At 43.0% G+C, this 16,578-nt stretch overlaps 1 protein-coding gene across 4 annotated transcripts; it reads left to right on the forward strand.

Moving 5' to 3' along the window:
* Nucleotides 1-41: 41 nt before the first annotated feature.
* On the forward strand, nt 42-9,821 carry LOC126989321 (zinc finger protein 84-like). 4 transcript variants are annotated; one of them, XR_007743205.1, is made up of 3 exons: nt 42-170; nt 6,532-8,464; nt 8,674-9,821. XR_007743205.1 is itself a non-coding variant. In XM_050847956.1 (2 exons), exon 2 carries the CDS (start codon nt 6,802-6,804, stop codon nt 8,047-8,049), a length of 1,248 nt encoding a protein of 415 aa, XP_050703913.1. In that variant the 5' UTR covers nt 42-170; nt 6,532-6,801; the 3' UTR covers nt 8,050-9,821. The 4 variants fall into 4 exon arrangements, 3 of the variants coding, with proteins under 3 accessions (XP_050703913.1, XP_050703922.1, XP_050703915.1); XM_050847956.1 differs by having other exon boundaries at nt 6,532-9,821; XM_050847965.1 differs by having other exon boundaries at nt 56-170; nt 6,623-9,821.
* Nucleotides 9,822-16,578: the final 6,757 nt, after the last annotated feature.

The raw sequence follows: 16,578 nt of genomic DNA on the forward strand, positions 1-16,578 counted from the left end.
AAAGCCCTGGGGAGAAACCTCGAGCCTCCTGTGACATCAAGATCAAGACCAAGATCAGGCCCCGAGATTTGATTTTCTCTTCTCTGTTCTTTGGAAACACACGATCAATTAATCAAGCCAAGGAGAGGGTGTTCCCCGGCTGCCTGGGACGTGACGGGAGAGCCAAAGAGGTAGAGTTATTAACACATGCAGCCGTGAACACTTTTTGAAGAGGCGCTGTGGGATTACTTGTGTGGGGAGAGGAAGGAAGGTGAGGCCAAAAGGGTGCTGTGTGTGTCTTCCTCATAGGTAAGGGGGCTTCGTGGTGCAGTGGTTAGCACACTCAGCTCACAACCGAGAGAGCCTGGCTTCGTGGTGCAGTGGTTAGCACACTCAGCTCACAACCGAGAGAGCCTGGCTTCGTGGTGCAGTGGTTAGCACACTCAGCTCACAACCGAGAGAGCCTGGCTTCGTGGTGCAGTGGTTAGCACACTCAGCTCACAACCGAGAGAGCCTGGCTTCGTGGTGCAGTGGTTAGCACACTCAGCTCACAACCGAGAGAGCCTGGCTTCGTGGTGCAGTGGTTAGCACACTCAGCTCACAACCGAGAGAGCCTGGCTTCGTGGTGCAGTGGTTAGCACACTCAGCTCACAACCGAGAGAGCCCGGGTTCGATACCCTACGCCCCTGTCCACCCAGCAGTGAATGGGTACCAGGTATTGATCGGGGGTTGTGTCCCATCTCCTGGGATCTGACTAATTCCTGGGATCTCCTATAATTCCTGGGAGCTCCTATAATTCCTGGGATCCTATAATTCCTTCCCCTTCTGTCTCTCCGGCATATGACCACAGATGTTGCGCCGACTAAACCAAACTTTCCTTTTCTCAGGGGTAACAATGGATAACACTCACTAGTTTGGTTAGGGCTTAATTAAGGTGTGGAATGGTGGAGTTTGTGTTTCCCCGTGTGGGTGGGTGCTACTTATTTCCCTGTGTGCATGTTAGTTTAACCCGGTAGCAGCGGGGATCATGTTTCTTAATGGTCCCCCCAAATGAGAAAAATTAGAAAAAAATCACCCCTCACACAAACCATTTCAAAATATATATCAAAGCATTTGTGATCAGATTATGTATTATTTATATTGGGTGGTTTATGAATAGGCACGAACTCGGCGCAAATTTGTTTGGACTCCCATATCTCAAAAAGTACTGGTTCAATCTTCCTCAGGTTTTGACAATAGGTAGACATACATATGAACTATATAGTATCCAAAATTTAGCCGTTTGTGTGCATCATTTTTTGAGTTATGGCCAAAAAATGGGGCTCAATAATAAGTAAGTAAAATTATTAATATGCAATAATTTTGTTAAGTTGGGAGACACCACCAAGCCTGTGCTCTGCCATGCCACGTTATCTCGCCCAAATAGCCCTATTTTGACTTAGTGAATAGTAACGAACTCGGCGCATGAACTCAGTGCAAAAAAGTTTGGACTCCCATATCTGAAAAAGGACTGGTTCAATCTTCCTCAAGTTTTGACAGTAGGTAGACATACATGTGAACTATATAGTACCCAAAATGTAGCCCTCTGTGTGTAGCATTTTTTGAGTTATGGCCAAAAAACGGGGATCAGTAATAAGTAAGCAAAACATTATTAATATGCAAGTATTTTGATAAGTTGGAAGACACCACCAAGCCTGTGCTCTGCCATGCCATGTTATCTTAATCCCAAATAGCCCTATCTTGACTCAGTGAATAGTAACGAACTCGGCGCACGAACTCTGAGAAAAAATTTGGACTCATATATCTCAAAAAGTACTGGTTCAATCTTCCTCAAGTTTTGACAGTAGGTAGACATACATGTGAACTATATAGTATCCAAATTTTAGCCGTCTGTTTGCAGTATTTTTTTTAGTTATGGCCAAAAAACAGGGAACAATAATAAGGAAGCAAAAAATTATTAATATGCAAGTATTTTGATAAGTTTGGAGACACCACCAAGCCTGTGCTCTGCCATGCCGTGTTATCTTACGCCCAAATAGCCCTATCTTGACTTAGTGAATGGGCACGAACTCGGCGCAAAAGTTTTTGGACTCCCATATCTCAAAAAGTACTGGTTCGATTTTCCTCAAGTTTTGACAGTAGGTAGATATACATATGAACTATATAGTATCCAAAATTTAGCCCTCTGTGAGCAGTATTTTTTGAGTTATGGCCGAAAAACTGGGATCAATAATGCGGCGCTATCTAGTTACCATTTAAATTTGCCATGTCTGTAGTAGTAGTAACGGTTATAGTAGTAGAAGTGGTTGGTTTTCTTTCTCATTGTTTTGCTTTCTTTATTTCCTTCTCTCTTTCTTCCTTTATTTTTCATTCTTCTCTCTTTCTTTCCTTTCCTATTTGATGATTTATGTTTTTTTTTTTTTTTCTACAGCAAAGGATACAGCACAGGGGCACAAAAAAAGGAAACAATAAAAAAGCCTGCTACTCGATGTATAGGATATGTTAAGGGTTATAGGATATGTTAAGGATATATGTTACATGATATGTTAACCAAGTAGCAGCGAGGATGATGTTTCTTAATGGTCCCTCCAAGCGAGAAAACTGAGAAAAAATCATCACTCACACAAACCATTTCATAATATATATCAAAGCATTTGTGATCAGATTATGTATCATTTATTTCGGGGGGTTTATATCAGGGCACAAATTTGGCCCATCGCTGCTACACGGTAAAGCCACAAATTTGGCCCATCACTGCTCCACGGTAAAGCCACAAATTTGGCCCGTCGCTGCTACACGGTAAAGCCACAAATTTGGCCCGTCGCTGCTACACTGTAAAGCCACAAATTTGGACCATCGCTGCTACCAGGTTATGGGCATGATAAGGTAAACCTGTAAACCAGCAACATATCCCCTATTAAGTTGCCAGGTCCAACAGTGCTGGACCAGTGATTGTTGTCAGGCTGTGTTTTGAGAATACTGTAGAGTACCTTTGGTTCCTAACATGCTTTTTTTTTTTTTTTTTTTTTTTTTTCATGCTGGCCCATATTAGCCTTTCTTGAGGGGCCTGCTGGATGGTAGTCGGGCTCCTCCCGTCATGGCGCAGGCAAGTGTTTTATAGTGCCGCCAGGTTTTGTTGGCACATGCTGCCCCCCCCTGGAGCTCGTTCTTGATTCACTTGGACGGTTTCTTCTAGAGTCTGGGTTGATGGGTGGTCTTCAGGACAGCATGTGGGTAGTCTTAAGCTTAATTTGGTGCTAACTTTAACCCGTCTGCTGCGATTGGCACGGATTTCGCCTTCACTGGTAGCCTGGTAACATTATAGTCCCAGGTCTTTCTCTGCCTCTGTGGTGGATAGTGGAGTGTTTCCCATGTGTTGGCGGTGTGCTGGATATCCCCTCCCAAGGTGCAGGACTTTACATTTTTCTTCATTGAATTGTAGCAGCCACTTTTTGATCCATTCCTGTAGCTTGGTGATGTCTTCTTGTTAGAAATCCGCAGACAAGGAGGTAAATTCATTAGTTTTCTATTTATTTTTGGGCATTTTCATTAGGTGAAAAAATTTCAAAAAAATAATAATGAGCTAAGCACATAAGAAAATGAGTTGTGACCACCTCAAATATACATGATTACTGTTCATCAGTACTTTTCAATGCAGTAAATAATTTGGTTCCTCCATTAAGTTTTGATAACTGGTGGTTTTCTCTAAAGGTCTGGTTCACGTGCATTGCTATCCTGGATCCTTTCTTTGAGCTTAATAGGAAAAAAATGTGTCATAGTTATAGGTTTTGACATAGACTCCGTATCCTTGACTTGTGTCGGAGGGCTTTGCCGCAGCAGCTCGCTGGATAGGCGGCAACACTCGTGCATAGTCGGTTAGTAGCGAACACCCAGTGCTTCAAGTAAGTAGTACCCCGCGCTACACTCCCTTGCTGTCACTGATATTGTTTTATTGTTTCTTGCTTCTAATTCAGCGGTTCTTAACCCGGGGGTCGTGATGTCCTTGGAATGAGGTGAGTTGTTTTGAGGAATATTGGATTTTATTCGTATGGTGTAAGGTTTTCTGCATGTTATACCGTATCTACAACTTCTGTAATAAATTATAAGTGGGAAGAGTTTTACAATATGTAATAACTTGCTAATAAGCCAATGAAGTAGTCAAGAGAAATACAAATTCTAAACTATTATTTTGATATAAACCCCCCAAAATAGATGATAAATAATCTGATCACAAATGCTTTGATATATATTATGGAATGGTTTGTGTGAGGGGTGATCTTTTCTCATTTTTCTCGCCTGGAGGGACCATTAAGAAACATGATCCCCGCTGCTACTGGGTTAGGCCTACTACCCTCGCTTGAGACACAAAAACAGTTCCTCCGCCAAGTTTGTTCCTCTCGTTGTGTGATGATGGGTGTGTCAAGTGTTGGCTGCTTATGGTTATGACAGGTAACTCTCGATTTACGCGAGTATTGTGTCCTTGAAGAGGTGGCGTAAATCAAAAACAATGTAAATCAAACAAGAGGTAGGTTCATACCCTTATTGCCTACTGTATCACTCTGACTCCTCTCCCTCTCGTGGTTCCTCCTCTGGCTGCCCTTCCCCTCGTGGTAGCACAGCAGCGAGGGTGTTGTTGTTGTTGAGTAGCGTGGCAGCGTGGGTACTGTATTGTTGTTCAAGTGGCGCGCAGGAAGAACTGAGCTCAGCTCTGTGGCCGCGGCACCGTGTGAGTCTAGGTGCGTGAGACATCTGGTGGCCACTCCATAAAATATCGCATACAGGTGAAAAATACGTGTAAATTAAAGATTTTATTTGGATTTTGGACCCCCAAAATTGCCAGTGATTGCTAGCTACTTTAACTAAAACTTGGTCAGGGCCTGTTGAAGTGATGAGGACTCACACACTATAAAATCTCTCACGTGATAAATCATGATGCACTGTCCTATATTCTACAAGACATCGATCCCAAGTGTTTATACTAACATTTTTCAGGTGCATTGGTGAGAAACACTCTACCATCCAGTTATTACAAGCTAAATACTCGCAACAAAGCTTACACCATTCTCGCATTTTTTCTACTCTCCTGCCGCACGTATAGCTAGAACCATTTTTCCAATAGTTTCCACGAAGACTAATGTTTAATCTGGCAAGTACCGGACAGAATCTAGTCAGTAGAACTCGTGGTAAAAGATATTTAACCGTAAAATACTATTGTTGTCCGGAATCCCGGCATGGGGGGATAATTTGTGTCGTGGAAGGAAATCTGTTAGACATACGGTGCTGTACGGCCGTGACATTTCAGTTAGCATTCTGCCCTTGGTGCGTGAGGTACGTTTGTGTTTTTCCTGTGCTTAACCCAGTTGCAGTGACGGGCCAAATTTGTGGCTTTACCGTACCAGCTGTGTACAATCAAATTTGTGGCTTTACCGTGTACCAGCGACGGGCCAAATTTGTGGCTTTACCATGTACCAGTGATGGGCCAAATTTTTCACATGATATAAAGCCCCCAAAAAATAGATGATGCATAAACTGATCACAAATGCGTTGATATCTATTATGAAATGGTTTGCGTGAGTAATGATTTTTTTCTCCTTTTTTTCGCACATAGAGCGGATTTTAAGAAACATGATCCCCGCAGCTACCGGGTTAATTCCTGAACTGTTCCCAATTGGCTGGAATTCTGGATACGATAGTAATTATGACATATCAAGTATAACGCAGGCAATAGGGCTTCCCAGGCTGGAACATTTCGGGGGACGTGTGAACTCCACGTGTGGCACAACTCAACACACTCGGCCAACACTGCCTGGCGCTGGTGCCTTCATTAGGGAAAGGTAGCGTTTTTTTAAAACGCTTTTTTTCACTATTGTTTCCTTTTTTTTCCCTTGAACTGTCTCCTTTGCTGTTAAAAAATAAAATAATAAATAAAATAAAGCATGGAGGCAAATTGCCAAGCAGTGTACACCTGCTCCGCATCATGAGTCATAACGTGTGTGAATATTACAGCCGCGTGGCACCATGTAAGAAACTACAGGGTCAAGAAATGGCAATGGCTGAGAGCTGTCCTCGGGGCTGAGCATTACACATGCAAGCAATGGCTCAGAGCCGTGGCTGTACAGGTTAATGAATCCCAATTAAATTTGAGTACGTTAACACCTAACAGTGAGTGGTGGAGGGTGTCGGTAAAGGCCAGTGTCCTGCAGTACTACAGGTGATGACGGTCACATATGAGGTGATTCGCACACACAGTGATCATGCACGTCAACCCAGCCACCAGTGTTCAGTCCAGTACCGTGGTGTGCAGGTGTGTCGCTGAGGAGTCAGGAAGTGCACAAGTAACTACGGCTTCTTACTGTGTAAATAAGTGGTCAGTATGAGTGAAAGGGGAAAAGTTGGGGTTCTGTAAGCACACTCCAATTAACCTACGTTATGATGAGTTGGCACAACAAAACTTTGCTTAGTGAACAGCTTCTCAGCGATATAATTGTTTGTTAAGGGGGCTTGCCTGTACCTTGATGGAACATGTGACCTAACACATCTCCCACACACCAGGAAGGACTACTGGCCATGAGTGTAGCGTTGAGGAAGACTTGCTGCCCCCTCTCCCTCAAGGCTGGTCTGCATCCTGAGTGGCCAGGAGCAGCGGAGCAGACTGTCACTGGTGTGAGGACCAAGGCCTGATCAGAAGGACCACCACCACCGTGCTGCTGCCTTCTCCAGCCATAAAGGAAGGGAAAGGTTGAGTGTCAGGACTGTAGGACAATTTGATAGGGGAGAGGAAGTTCATCAGACACAGCCTTGCACACACTGGTTCAGGAAACCATGAGAGCCAGGAGTGTGAGAAAAGCCTCCCTGGGAAGGGTGACTTTGACTAAGACACTCACTCATTCTGCTGAAAGAAATCATGATTGTGCAGTTTGTGGGGAAAGTTTCAGCAAGAAGGGTAAACTCAAGACACACATCCTTACACACACTGCTGAAAAAAATCATGAATGTGAAGTTTGTGGCAAAAGATTTAATCAGAAGAGTAACCTCAATGCACACATCCTTATACACACTGGTGAGAGAAATCATGAATGTGAAGTTTGTGGGAAAAGATTTCAATGGAAGAGTGACCTCAATGCACACATCCTTATACACACTGGTGAAAGAAATCATGAATGTGAAGTTTGTGGGAAAAGATTTAATCGGAAGGGTCACCTCAACACACACATCCTTACACACACTGGTGAAAGAAATCATGAATGTGAAGTTTGTGGGGAAAGATTTAATCATAAGGGTAACCTCAACAGACACATCCTTACACACACTGGTGAAAGAAATCATGAATGTGAAGTTTGTGGGAAAAGATTTAATCGGAAGAGTCACCTCAATGCACACATCCTTACACACACTGGTGAGAGAAATCATGAATGTGAAGTTTGTGGGGAAAGATTTAATCATAAGGGTAACCTCAACAGACACATCCTTACACACACTGGTGAAAGAAATCATGAATGTGAAGTCTGTGGGAAAAGATTTAATCGGAAGGGTCACCTCAACACACACATTCCTACACACACTGGTGAAAGAAATCATGAATGTGAAGTTTGTGGGAAAAGATTTATTAATAAGGGTCACCACAACGCACACATCCTTACACACACTGGTGAAAGAAATCATGAATGTGAAGTTTGTGGGAAAAGATTTATTCATAAGGGTCACCTCAACGTACACATCCTTACACACACTGGTGAAAGAAATCATGAATGTGAAGTTTGTGGGAAAAGATTTATTCATAAGGGTAACCTCAACAGACACATCCTTACACACACTGGTGAAAAAAATCATGAATGTGAAGTTTGTGGGAAAAGATTTAATCGGAAGAGTGACCTCAACAGACACATCCTTACACACACTGGTGAAAGAAATCATGAATGTGAAGTTTGTGGGAAAAGATTCTGTTTAAAGTCATACCTGAAGACTCATAGCATAAGACACACTGGTCACAAAGGGTTCAAATGTGATGCTTGTGGAAAGCGTTTCATGACCAGAGGTGAGATTAGCAGACATGTGAAGATTCACCTCTGAGGTGTTGTGTTGTGCTGCTGTATGTGGGAGAGAGTAGGCAGTGCAGGGCAGCATTGACTAGCATGAAGGACAGAAAATATAGCCCAGATGGGGAATCAAGGCAGGTTGTGTGTGTGTGTGTGTGTGTGTGTGTGTGTGTGTGTGTATTGACCTGTTTGTAGTCTACCGGGCCCGGGCTAAGCTGTAATAGTCCCGTCTCCATATCTACATTCCTTTGCCTTTCCATCATTTGTTGGGCACTGTACGCCTCCACCACCTCTACCCGCAAGCTGTTCCATGTGTTAATGGGATAGCCTGCCCCCCTTGTATGTCAGTAAATGTGATAAATGAGATAACTTGCACTCCTTGTATGTCAATAAATGTGATAAATGAGATAACCTACACCCCTTGTATGTCAGTAAATGTGATCAATGAGGTAACTTGCACCCCTTGTATGTCAGTAAATGTGATAAATGAGATAACTTGCACTCCTTGTATGTCAGTAAATGTGATAAATGAGATAACCTACACCCTTGTATGTCAGTAAATGTGATAAATGAGATAACCTACAACCCTTGTATGTCAGTAAATGTGATCAATGAGGTAACTTGCACCCCTTCTTTGTCAGTAAATGTGATAAATGAGATAACCTACACCCCTTGTATGTCAGTAAATGTGATAAATGAGATAACCTACACCCCTTGTATGTCAGTAAATGTGATAAATGAGATAACCTACACCCCTTGTATGTCAGTAAATGTGATAAATGAGATAACCTACACCCTTGTATGTCAGTAAATGTGATAAATGAGATAACCTACACCCCTTGTATGTCGGTAAATATACCTGTCTATGTAGTGCCTGAAGGCAAAGTGGTCTGTGACAAATGACAAATATGTTGAAATATCAGGACTAGAGTTATGTTAATGAGATGTGATGGATGGATCCTTTTTTACCTCCTACTGTATGAGTTTCATGTATCAAGGAACTATGCATTTGTAACTCCTTCACTTTCTCTCCCTCATAACCCGTCCGCTGCGATTGGCACGAATTTGGCTTTTATTTGTAGCCCGGTAACATATACTACTATGTCCTTCTCTGCCTCTGTGGTGGATAGTGGAGTGTTTCCCATGTGGTATTGGTGTGCTGGATATCCCCTCCCAAGGTGCAGGACTTTACATTTTTCTTCATTGAATTGTAGCAGCCACTTTTTGTTCCATTCCTGTAGCTTGGTGAGGTCTGACTGTAGGAAATCTGCAGTCAAGGGGTTAAGAAGATGAGAGAGTTTTAAGGTTTCTGCCCCTTAGTTCCATTGTTTATTTCCCTAAGTTAAGCCTTCAGTAAATATTTAGTAGAGGTTTGCATCATTTCTTCTGGATGCTAACATTTTTCACCTGTACGGAATTTTATTATGTTGACAAAGTTGTAGTTATTTCTCTATGAAGTGGCAGAAATACACAGCTGCTGGGAAGCATTGCATTGTTACAGTCACAGCTTCATGTACAAAAAATATTAGTATTTCCACAGATAAATACCCAACTCCCTTGAAAAGCAACAAAGGTTAGATTAGGTTAGGTAAGACTAGGTTAGATTAGGCTAGATAAGGTAAGGTTAGATTAGGTTAGGTAAGTAAGAGTTCAACAGATATTAACTCAAATTACCTAACCTCACTTACCTCATAATCTAACCAAACCTTTTATAATACAAGGTTTATGAATATGAAACTGTACACTATAAACAAGCTAAATTCATATATAGCTGATTTAGGAAATAAAAGTAGTTATGCTTCAGTACACTGTGTGGTATCATTTGCCAAGTCATCTTCCCATTTACACCTGTCACTCTCCTGCACCTGTATATTAGTTTAACCCGGTGTTAGCAGCGGGGATCATGTTTCTTAACCCGTCCACTGCGATTGGCACGGATTTGGCTTTCACTGCATGTAGCCTGGTAACTATACTCCATGTCTTTCTCTGCCACTGTGGTGGATAGTGGAGTGTTTCCCATGTGGTATTGGTGTGCTGGATACCCTTCCAAGGTGCAGGACTTTACATTTCTCTTCATTGAATTGTAGCAGACACTTTTTGTTCCATTCCTGTAGCTTAGTGAGTTCTGACTGCAGGAAATCCGTAGTCAAGGTGTTAATTGTCCCTCTAAGTGAGAAAAATGAGAAAAAATCACCCCTCACACAAATGATTTCATAATATATATCAAAGCATTTGTGATCAGTTTATGTATCATCTATTTTGGGGGTTTATATCATGGCACAAATTTGGCCCATCGCTGCTACACGGTAAAGCCACAAATTTTGCCCGTCGCTGCTACACAGTAAAGCCACAAATTTGGCCCGTCGCTGCTACACGGTAAAGCCACAAATTTGGCCCGTCGCTGCTACACGGTAAAGCCACAAATTTGGCCCGTCGCTGCTACACGGTAAAGCCACAAATTTGGCCCGTCGCTGCTACACGGTAAAGCCACAAATTTGGCCCGTCGCTGCTACACGGTAAAGCCACAAATTTGGCCCGTCGCTGCTACACGGTAAAGCCACAAATTTGGCCCGTCACTGCTACGGGGTAATCAAGGCCAGCCCTTCCTAGGTGCTCACTACAATCATTGCGCAGGGCCTCTGATCACTGGGGGGCCTAAGGATGTGCATAAAAGAATAGAGAAAGAAAATCAGGGCGGTGCTTTCATTATTCCCCCATGATAAAAAGCTCTATAAACAATATTAAACAAATTTAAGCAAAAAATATATATTCATTTACTTTACATTGCTTAGGACAGGGATCTAATTTGTAGGGTGAGTACATAGGAAAAAAAAAGTGAACAAGAGGCTAAATATGTTTTCATTTGAGAGGAGATGTCTAAGGGGGGATATGAGTGAGTAGTGAGTCGCCGCGCGGGTCGGAGGTGCTGCGCCTTGCTCGCGAAAACGCTGAATCGACATGGCTGGCCGAGCCAAGAACTCGGTGGAGCTCTGTTACGTTTGTGCGGATCCCACAGGCAATAAGTGGATAGGGTGCTGTCTGTGCCCTAAGTGGTGTCATGTGAAGTGTGCTCATCTGTCTGGAATTAAGTCGGAAAATATATCTAAAGTAAATTGGATTTGCGACCCATGTCTTCATAAAGCATCTCTAGCTACCAAAATTGTGGGAAAAATGGAAGAATTCAAGCTGGAATTATCTAAGGAAATATCAGAAGTGAAACAAGAAGTTGAGTCACAAGCGGTCAGCGTGAAGGAGGAGCTGGGGGAGGTGGCGCAGGATGTGGCGGACGTTTTGCAACGGGCTGAACATGTGGAGTCAGCAGATGCAACTTGGGCTGAGGTCACCAAACGTAAGAGGAAAGTTAAGAAGAATTTACTTGTTGTCAAGGCCTCGGAACAAGATAAAAAGGCTACAGAGTTGAAAAGTGAAGTTTCTGAAGCATTACATGGCATTCAGATTACTGATTCAAGATTCACTATTGGAGGTAATATTATAATGAACTTTGATGATGAGGAATGAGGCAGCCCAAAAATTGCAATCTGTGGAGAAAGTCAGTACTAAAAGTGTGGGAAAACTGAGGCCAAAGATCATGATTTGTAATGTGCACAAGGAGGAGACTGGGGATAAGATAATTGAGACACTGCTTAAAAGAAATGAGTTCCTACACTCGATTCCACAAGTTGAGGAGAAAATTGAGAAAAATTTTCGTAAGCCTGCTGCTGGTGGCACAGCACATTATATCCTGAAATGTGATCCAATGGTTAGAGAGCTAATCTACAAGCACCATGATAGAACAAAACTTGAATGGGTGGTGTATACTGTGAGAGACAGATACCATGCAATAATATGCTATCATTGTCAGAGATTTGGTCATATTGAGTCCAAATGCACTGCCAAGGCCAATGGTGAGAACCCAGTATGTTATAAATGTGCAGGAGAGCATAAAGCGAAAGACTGCCCCGGAACTTCGAGCAAATGTATAAATTGTGTGAGGTACAAGAAGTCTGAAGTTAATCACTCGGCGAATAACCAGTGTTGTGTAGTTTTTCAGACTGAAATTGAGAGAATTCGTAACATAACACATCATGGCTACTAATTCCTCAGATACAAAGATTAAATGTGGTCTGCTAAATGTTCAGTCTGTGGGAAAGAAAACTCTAGATATCCGTGATCTCATCAAAGAAAAGGATCTTGACATTTTAGCGGTAACTGAAACATGGCTAAATGACTACGACGTCGCCAAGATTCGTGAGATGACGCCATGCAGTAACTCGTACCTTTCTACATGTTCCGAGGGAGACAAGAAGGGGTGGTGGTGTTGGGATCTTTCTTTCGAATTCTTTTAAGAAGATTCGGAGAAAAGCATCAGAAAGGTGGGATACCTTTGAATTAGTGCAAGTCATCTGTGAAATTGATAGAAGGAAATGCACCTTTATTGTGGTGTATCGACCTCCGGATACAAGAGCAGAGGTCTTTATTGATGATTTTCGCACATTTTTGGAGTCTGTGGATATGGTGAGTGCAAATGTGTTCATCTGTGGTGACTTTAATCTATGGATTGATGATCCTGAAAATTCTTCTGCCATGGCCTTCATTGAGATGATGGACAGTCTCAACCTGATTAATAAAGTGAATGAGATGACTTCTTTAGGGGGTCATGTGCTAGACTTGGTTTTCAGCGATATAGACGGTGATCTAGTGCAAGGGGTGTGTGTTGATGAAATATGTTGTATATCCCCGGTGCATAAATTGGTAACCTTTGAAATTTCATTCAGTGCAGAGAAAAAAGATCACGTTCAGATTGCGAAAGAATTTTCAACCATAAATATTGATTAACTCTGTAATACAGGAAATTACTATTAACTGTCGTGAAATCTGTGAACATGGCTCGGTGTTACGTGTAAATTGTGCTACCTGCCTGGTTAAGCTATGTAATGGTTTAGCTAAAGATGAGTATAACAGCCTCTGTCCTCTGATTGAAAAGGAGATAGTGGAGAGAGATCATGCACCTTGGTTTAATGCGGAAATACTGAGGGCAAAAAGAGAGAAGAAGAAAAAAGAAAGACTGTGGCGTAGGCAAAAAACAGATGAGGCAAGAAGAGCATACAGGAGGCGAGAAACCAAGAAAATCGGCTTGTGATAAAACGGAAAAGGGAATACTATCGGAATAAGGTTGTGGAGGCAGGGCCTAACATGAATAAATCCTAACCCACTTAGCCAGTGGGTACCTCTTTGGCCGACTGGTAAAGGAGTGGCTTTCCCGTTACGCTGGTCGCGGGTTCGATCCCCGGCGCCGGCAAAAGCTTTCCTTGTCTGGATTAATTTCTCGTGTGTTTCGTTACACGCAGAGGCCGTGTGGGAGTGTAGTAGAGAAAATTGTGGCATTTCAACACAGTACAGAACAGTATAGACTCTATGAGCCCAGGGTCAACCTGGAACTGGGTTTGAGAGCATTTGAGAAGAGTGCCCCGCGGCTCTATAATGAGTCACCCGGGGACGTTAAGAACAGTGACAGTCTGGCAGTGTTGAAGAAAGCGCTGAAGACTCACTTGTTCACTAAATCCTACGACTTAACAAATATGAGGATTGAGGACAAGTTGAGGTGCTAATATTACTGTTATAATGTTAGCGGCCCTGTGGAGCGCTGGCGGACCGGGGCCTGAAAGCTCATCAACGGTAAACGGTATGATAGAGCTGTATAAAATGTTTTCAGATTGCGATAACTTAGACGTGGATACTTTCTTTACACTAGAGGAGGGCAACTCTAGATGGTCTGAGTCCCGCAGCAAAGTGTGCCAGATGTGTGACGCCTGGCTGGGAGAAACCTCGAGCCTCCTGTGACATCAAGATCAAGACCAAGATCAGGCCCCGAGATTTGATTTTCTCTTCTCTGTTCTTTGGAAACACACGATCAATTAATCAAGCCAAGGAGAGGGTGTTCCCCGGCTGCCTGGGACGTGACGGGAGAGCCAAAGAGGTAGAGTTATTAACACATGCAGCCGTGAACACTTTTTGAAGAGGCGCTGTGGGATTACTTGTGTGGGGAGAGGAAGGAAGGTGAGGCCAAAAGGGTGCTGTGTGTGTCTTCCTCATAGGTAAGGGGGCTTCGTGGTGCAGTGGTTAGCACACTCAGCTCACAACCGAGAGAGCCTGGCTTCGTGGTGCAGTGGTTAGCACTCAGCTCACAACCGAGAGAGCCTGGCTTCGTGGTGCAGTGGTTAGCACACTCAGCTCACAACCGAGAGAGCCTGGCTTCGTGGTGCAGTGGTTAGCACACTCAGCTCACAACCGAGAGCCTGGCTTCGTGGTGCAGTGGTTAGCACACTCAGCTCACAACCGAGAGAGCCTGGCTTCGTGGTGCAGTGGTTAGCACACTCAGCTCACAACCGAGAGAGCCTGGCTTCGTGGTGCAGTGGTTAGCACACTCAGCTCACAACCGAGAGAGCCTGGCTTCGTGGTGCAGTGGTTAGCACACTCAGCTCACAACCGAGAGAGCCTGGCTTCGTGGTGCAATGGTTAGCACACTCAGCTCACAACCGAGAGAGCCTGGCTTCGTGGTGCAGTGGTTAGCACACTCAGCTCACAACCGAGAGAGCCTGGGGTTCGATTCCCGGGCGTAGTGGACAAATTTGGGCGGCCTTTCCGATACCCTACGCCCCTGTCCACCCAGCAGTGAATGGGTACCAGGTATTGATCGGGGGTTGTGTCCCATCTCCTGGGATCTGACTAATTCCTGGGATCTCCTATAATTCCTGGGAGCTCCTATAATTCCTGGGATCCTATAATTCCTTCCCCTTCTGTCTCTCCGGCATATGACCACAGATGTTGCGCCGACTAAACCAAACTTTCCTTTTCTCAGGGGTAACAATGGATAACACTCACTAGTTTGGTTAGGGCTTAATTAAGGTGTGGAATGGTGGAGTTTGTGTTTCCCCGTGTGGGTGCTACTTATTCCTATGTGTGCATGTTGGTTTAATTAACCCGGTACGTAGCAGTGGGGATCATGTTTCTTAATGGTCCCACCAAGCGAGAAAAATGAGAAAAAATCACCCCTCACACAAACCATTTCAAAATATATATCAAAGCATTTGTGATCAGATTATGTATCATTTATATTGGGTGGTTTATGAATAGGCATGAACTCGGCGCAAATTTGTTTGGACTCCCATATCTCAAAAAGTACTGGTTCAATCTTCCTCAGGTTTTGACAGTAGGTAGACATACATATGAACTATATAGTATCCAAAATTTAGCCCTCTGTGTGCAGCATTTTTTGAGTTATGGCCAAAAAACGGGGATCAATAATAAGTAAGCGAAAAATTATTAATATGCAAGTATTTTGATAAGTTGGGAGACACCACCAAGCCTGTGCTCTGCCATGCCGTGTTTTCTTAAGCCCAAATAGCCCTATCTTGACTTTGTGAATAGTAACGAACTCGGCGCGTGAACTCAGTGCAAAAAAGTTTGGACTCCCATATCTCAAAAAGGACTGGTTCAATCTTCCTCAAGTTTTGACAGTAGGTAGACATACATGTGAACTATATAGTATCCAAATTTTAGCTGTCTGTGCGCAGTATTTTTTTAGTTATGGCCAAAAAACAGGGAACAATAATAAGGAAGCAAAAAATTATTAATATGCAAGTATTTTGATAAGTTGGGAGACACCACCAAGCCTGTGCTCTGCTATGCTGTGTTATCTTAAGCCCAAATAGCCCTATCTTGACTTAGTGAATGAGCACGAACTCGGCGCAAAAGTTTTTGGACTCCCATATCTCAAAAAGTACTGGTTCAATTTTCCCCAAGTTTTGACAGTCGGTAGATATACATATGAACTATATAGTATCCAAAATTTAGCCCTCTGTGTGCAGCATTTTTTGAGTTATGGCTGAAAAACTGGGATCAATAATGCGGCGCTATCTAGTTACCAGTGAAATTTGCCATGTCTGTAGTAGTAGTAACGGTTATAGTAGTAGAAGTGGTTGGTTTTCTTTCTCTTTGTTTTGCTTTCTTTCTTTATTTCCTTCCCTCTTTCTTCCTTTATTTTTCATTCTTCTCTCTTTCTCTCCTTTCCTATTTGATGATTTATGTTTTATTTTATTTTTATTTTTATTTATTTATTATTTTTTTTTACAGCAAAGGATGCAACACAAGGGCACACAAAAAGGAAACAATAAAAAAGCCTGCTACTCGATGTATAGGATATGTTAAGGATATATGTTATATGATATGTTAACCGAGTAGCAGCGAGGATGATGTTTCTTAATGGTCCCTCCAAGCGAGAAAACTGAGAAAAAATCATCACTCACACAAACCATTTCATAATATATATCAAAGCATTTGTGATCAGATTATGTATCATCTATTTTGGGGGGTTTATATCAGGGCACAAATTTGGCCCGTCGCTGCTACACGGTAAAGCCACAAATTTGGCCCATCACTGCTTCACGGTAAAGCCACAAATTTGGCCCGTCGCTGCTACACGGTAAAGCCACAAATTTGGCCCGTCGCTGCTACACGGTAAAGCCACAAATTTGGCCCGTCGCTGCTTCACGGTAAAGCCACA

This window comes from Eriocheir sinensis, chromosome 6, assembly GCF_024679095.1.
Source record: "Eriocheir sinensis breed Jianghai 21 chromosome 6, ASM2467909v1, whole genome shotgun sequence".
Taxonomy (NCBI): domain Eukaryota; kingdom Metazoa; phylum Arthropoda; class Malacostraca; order Decapoda; family Varunidae; genus Eriocheir; species Eriocheir sinensis.

Excerpts from the sequence above, each read along its gene's own strand:
- LOC126989321 (XM_050847956.1), top strand. The coding sequence starts at position 6,802 with ATGAGAGCCAGGAGTGTGAGAAAAGCCTCCCTGGGAAGGGTGACTTTG.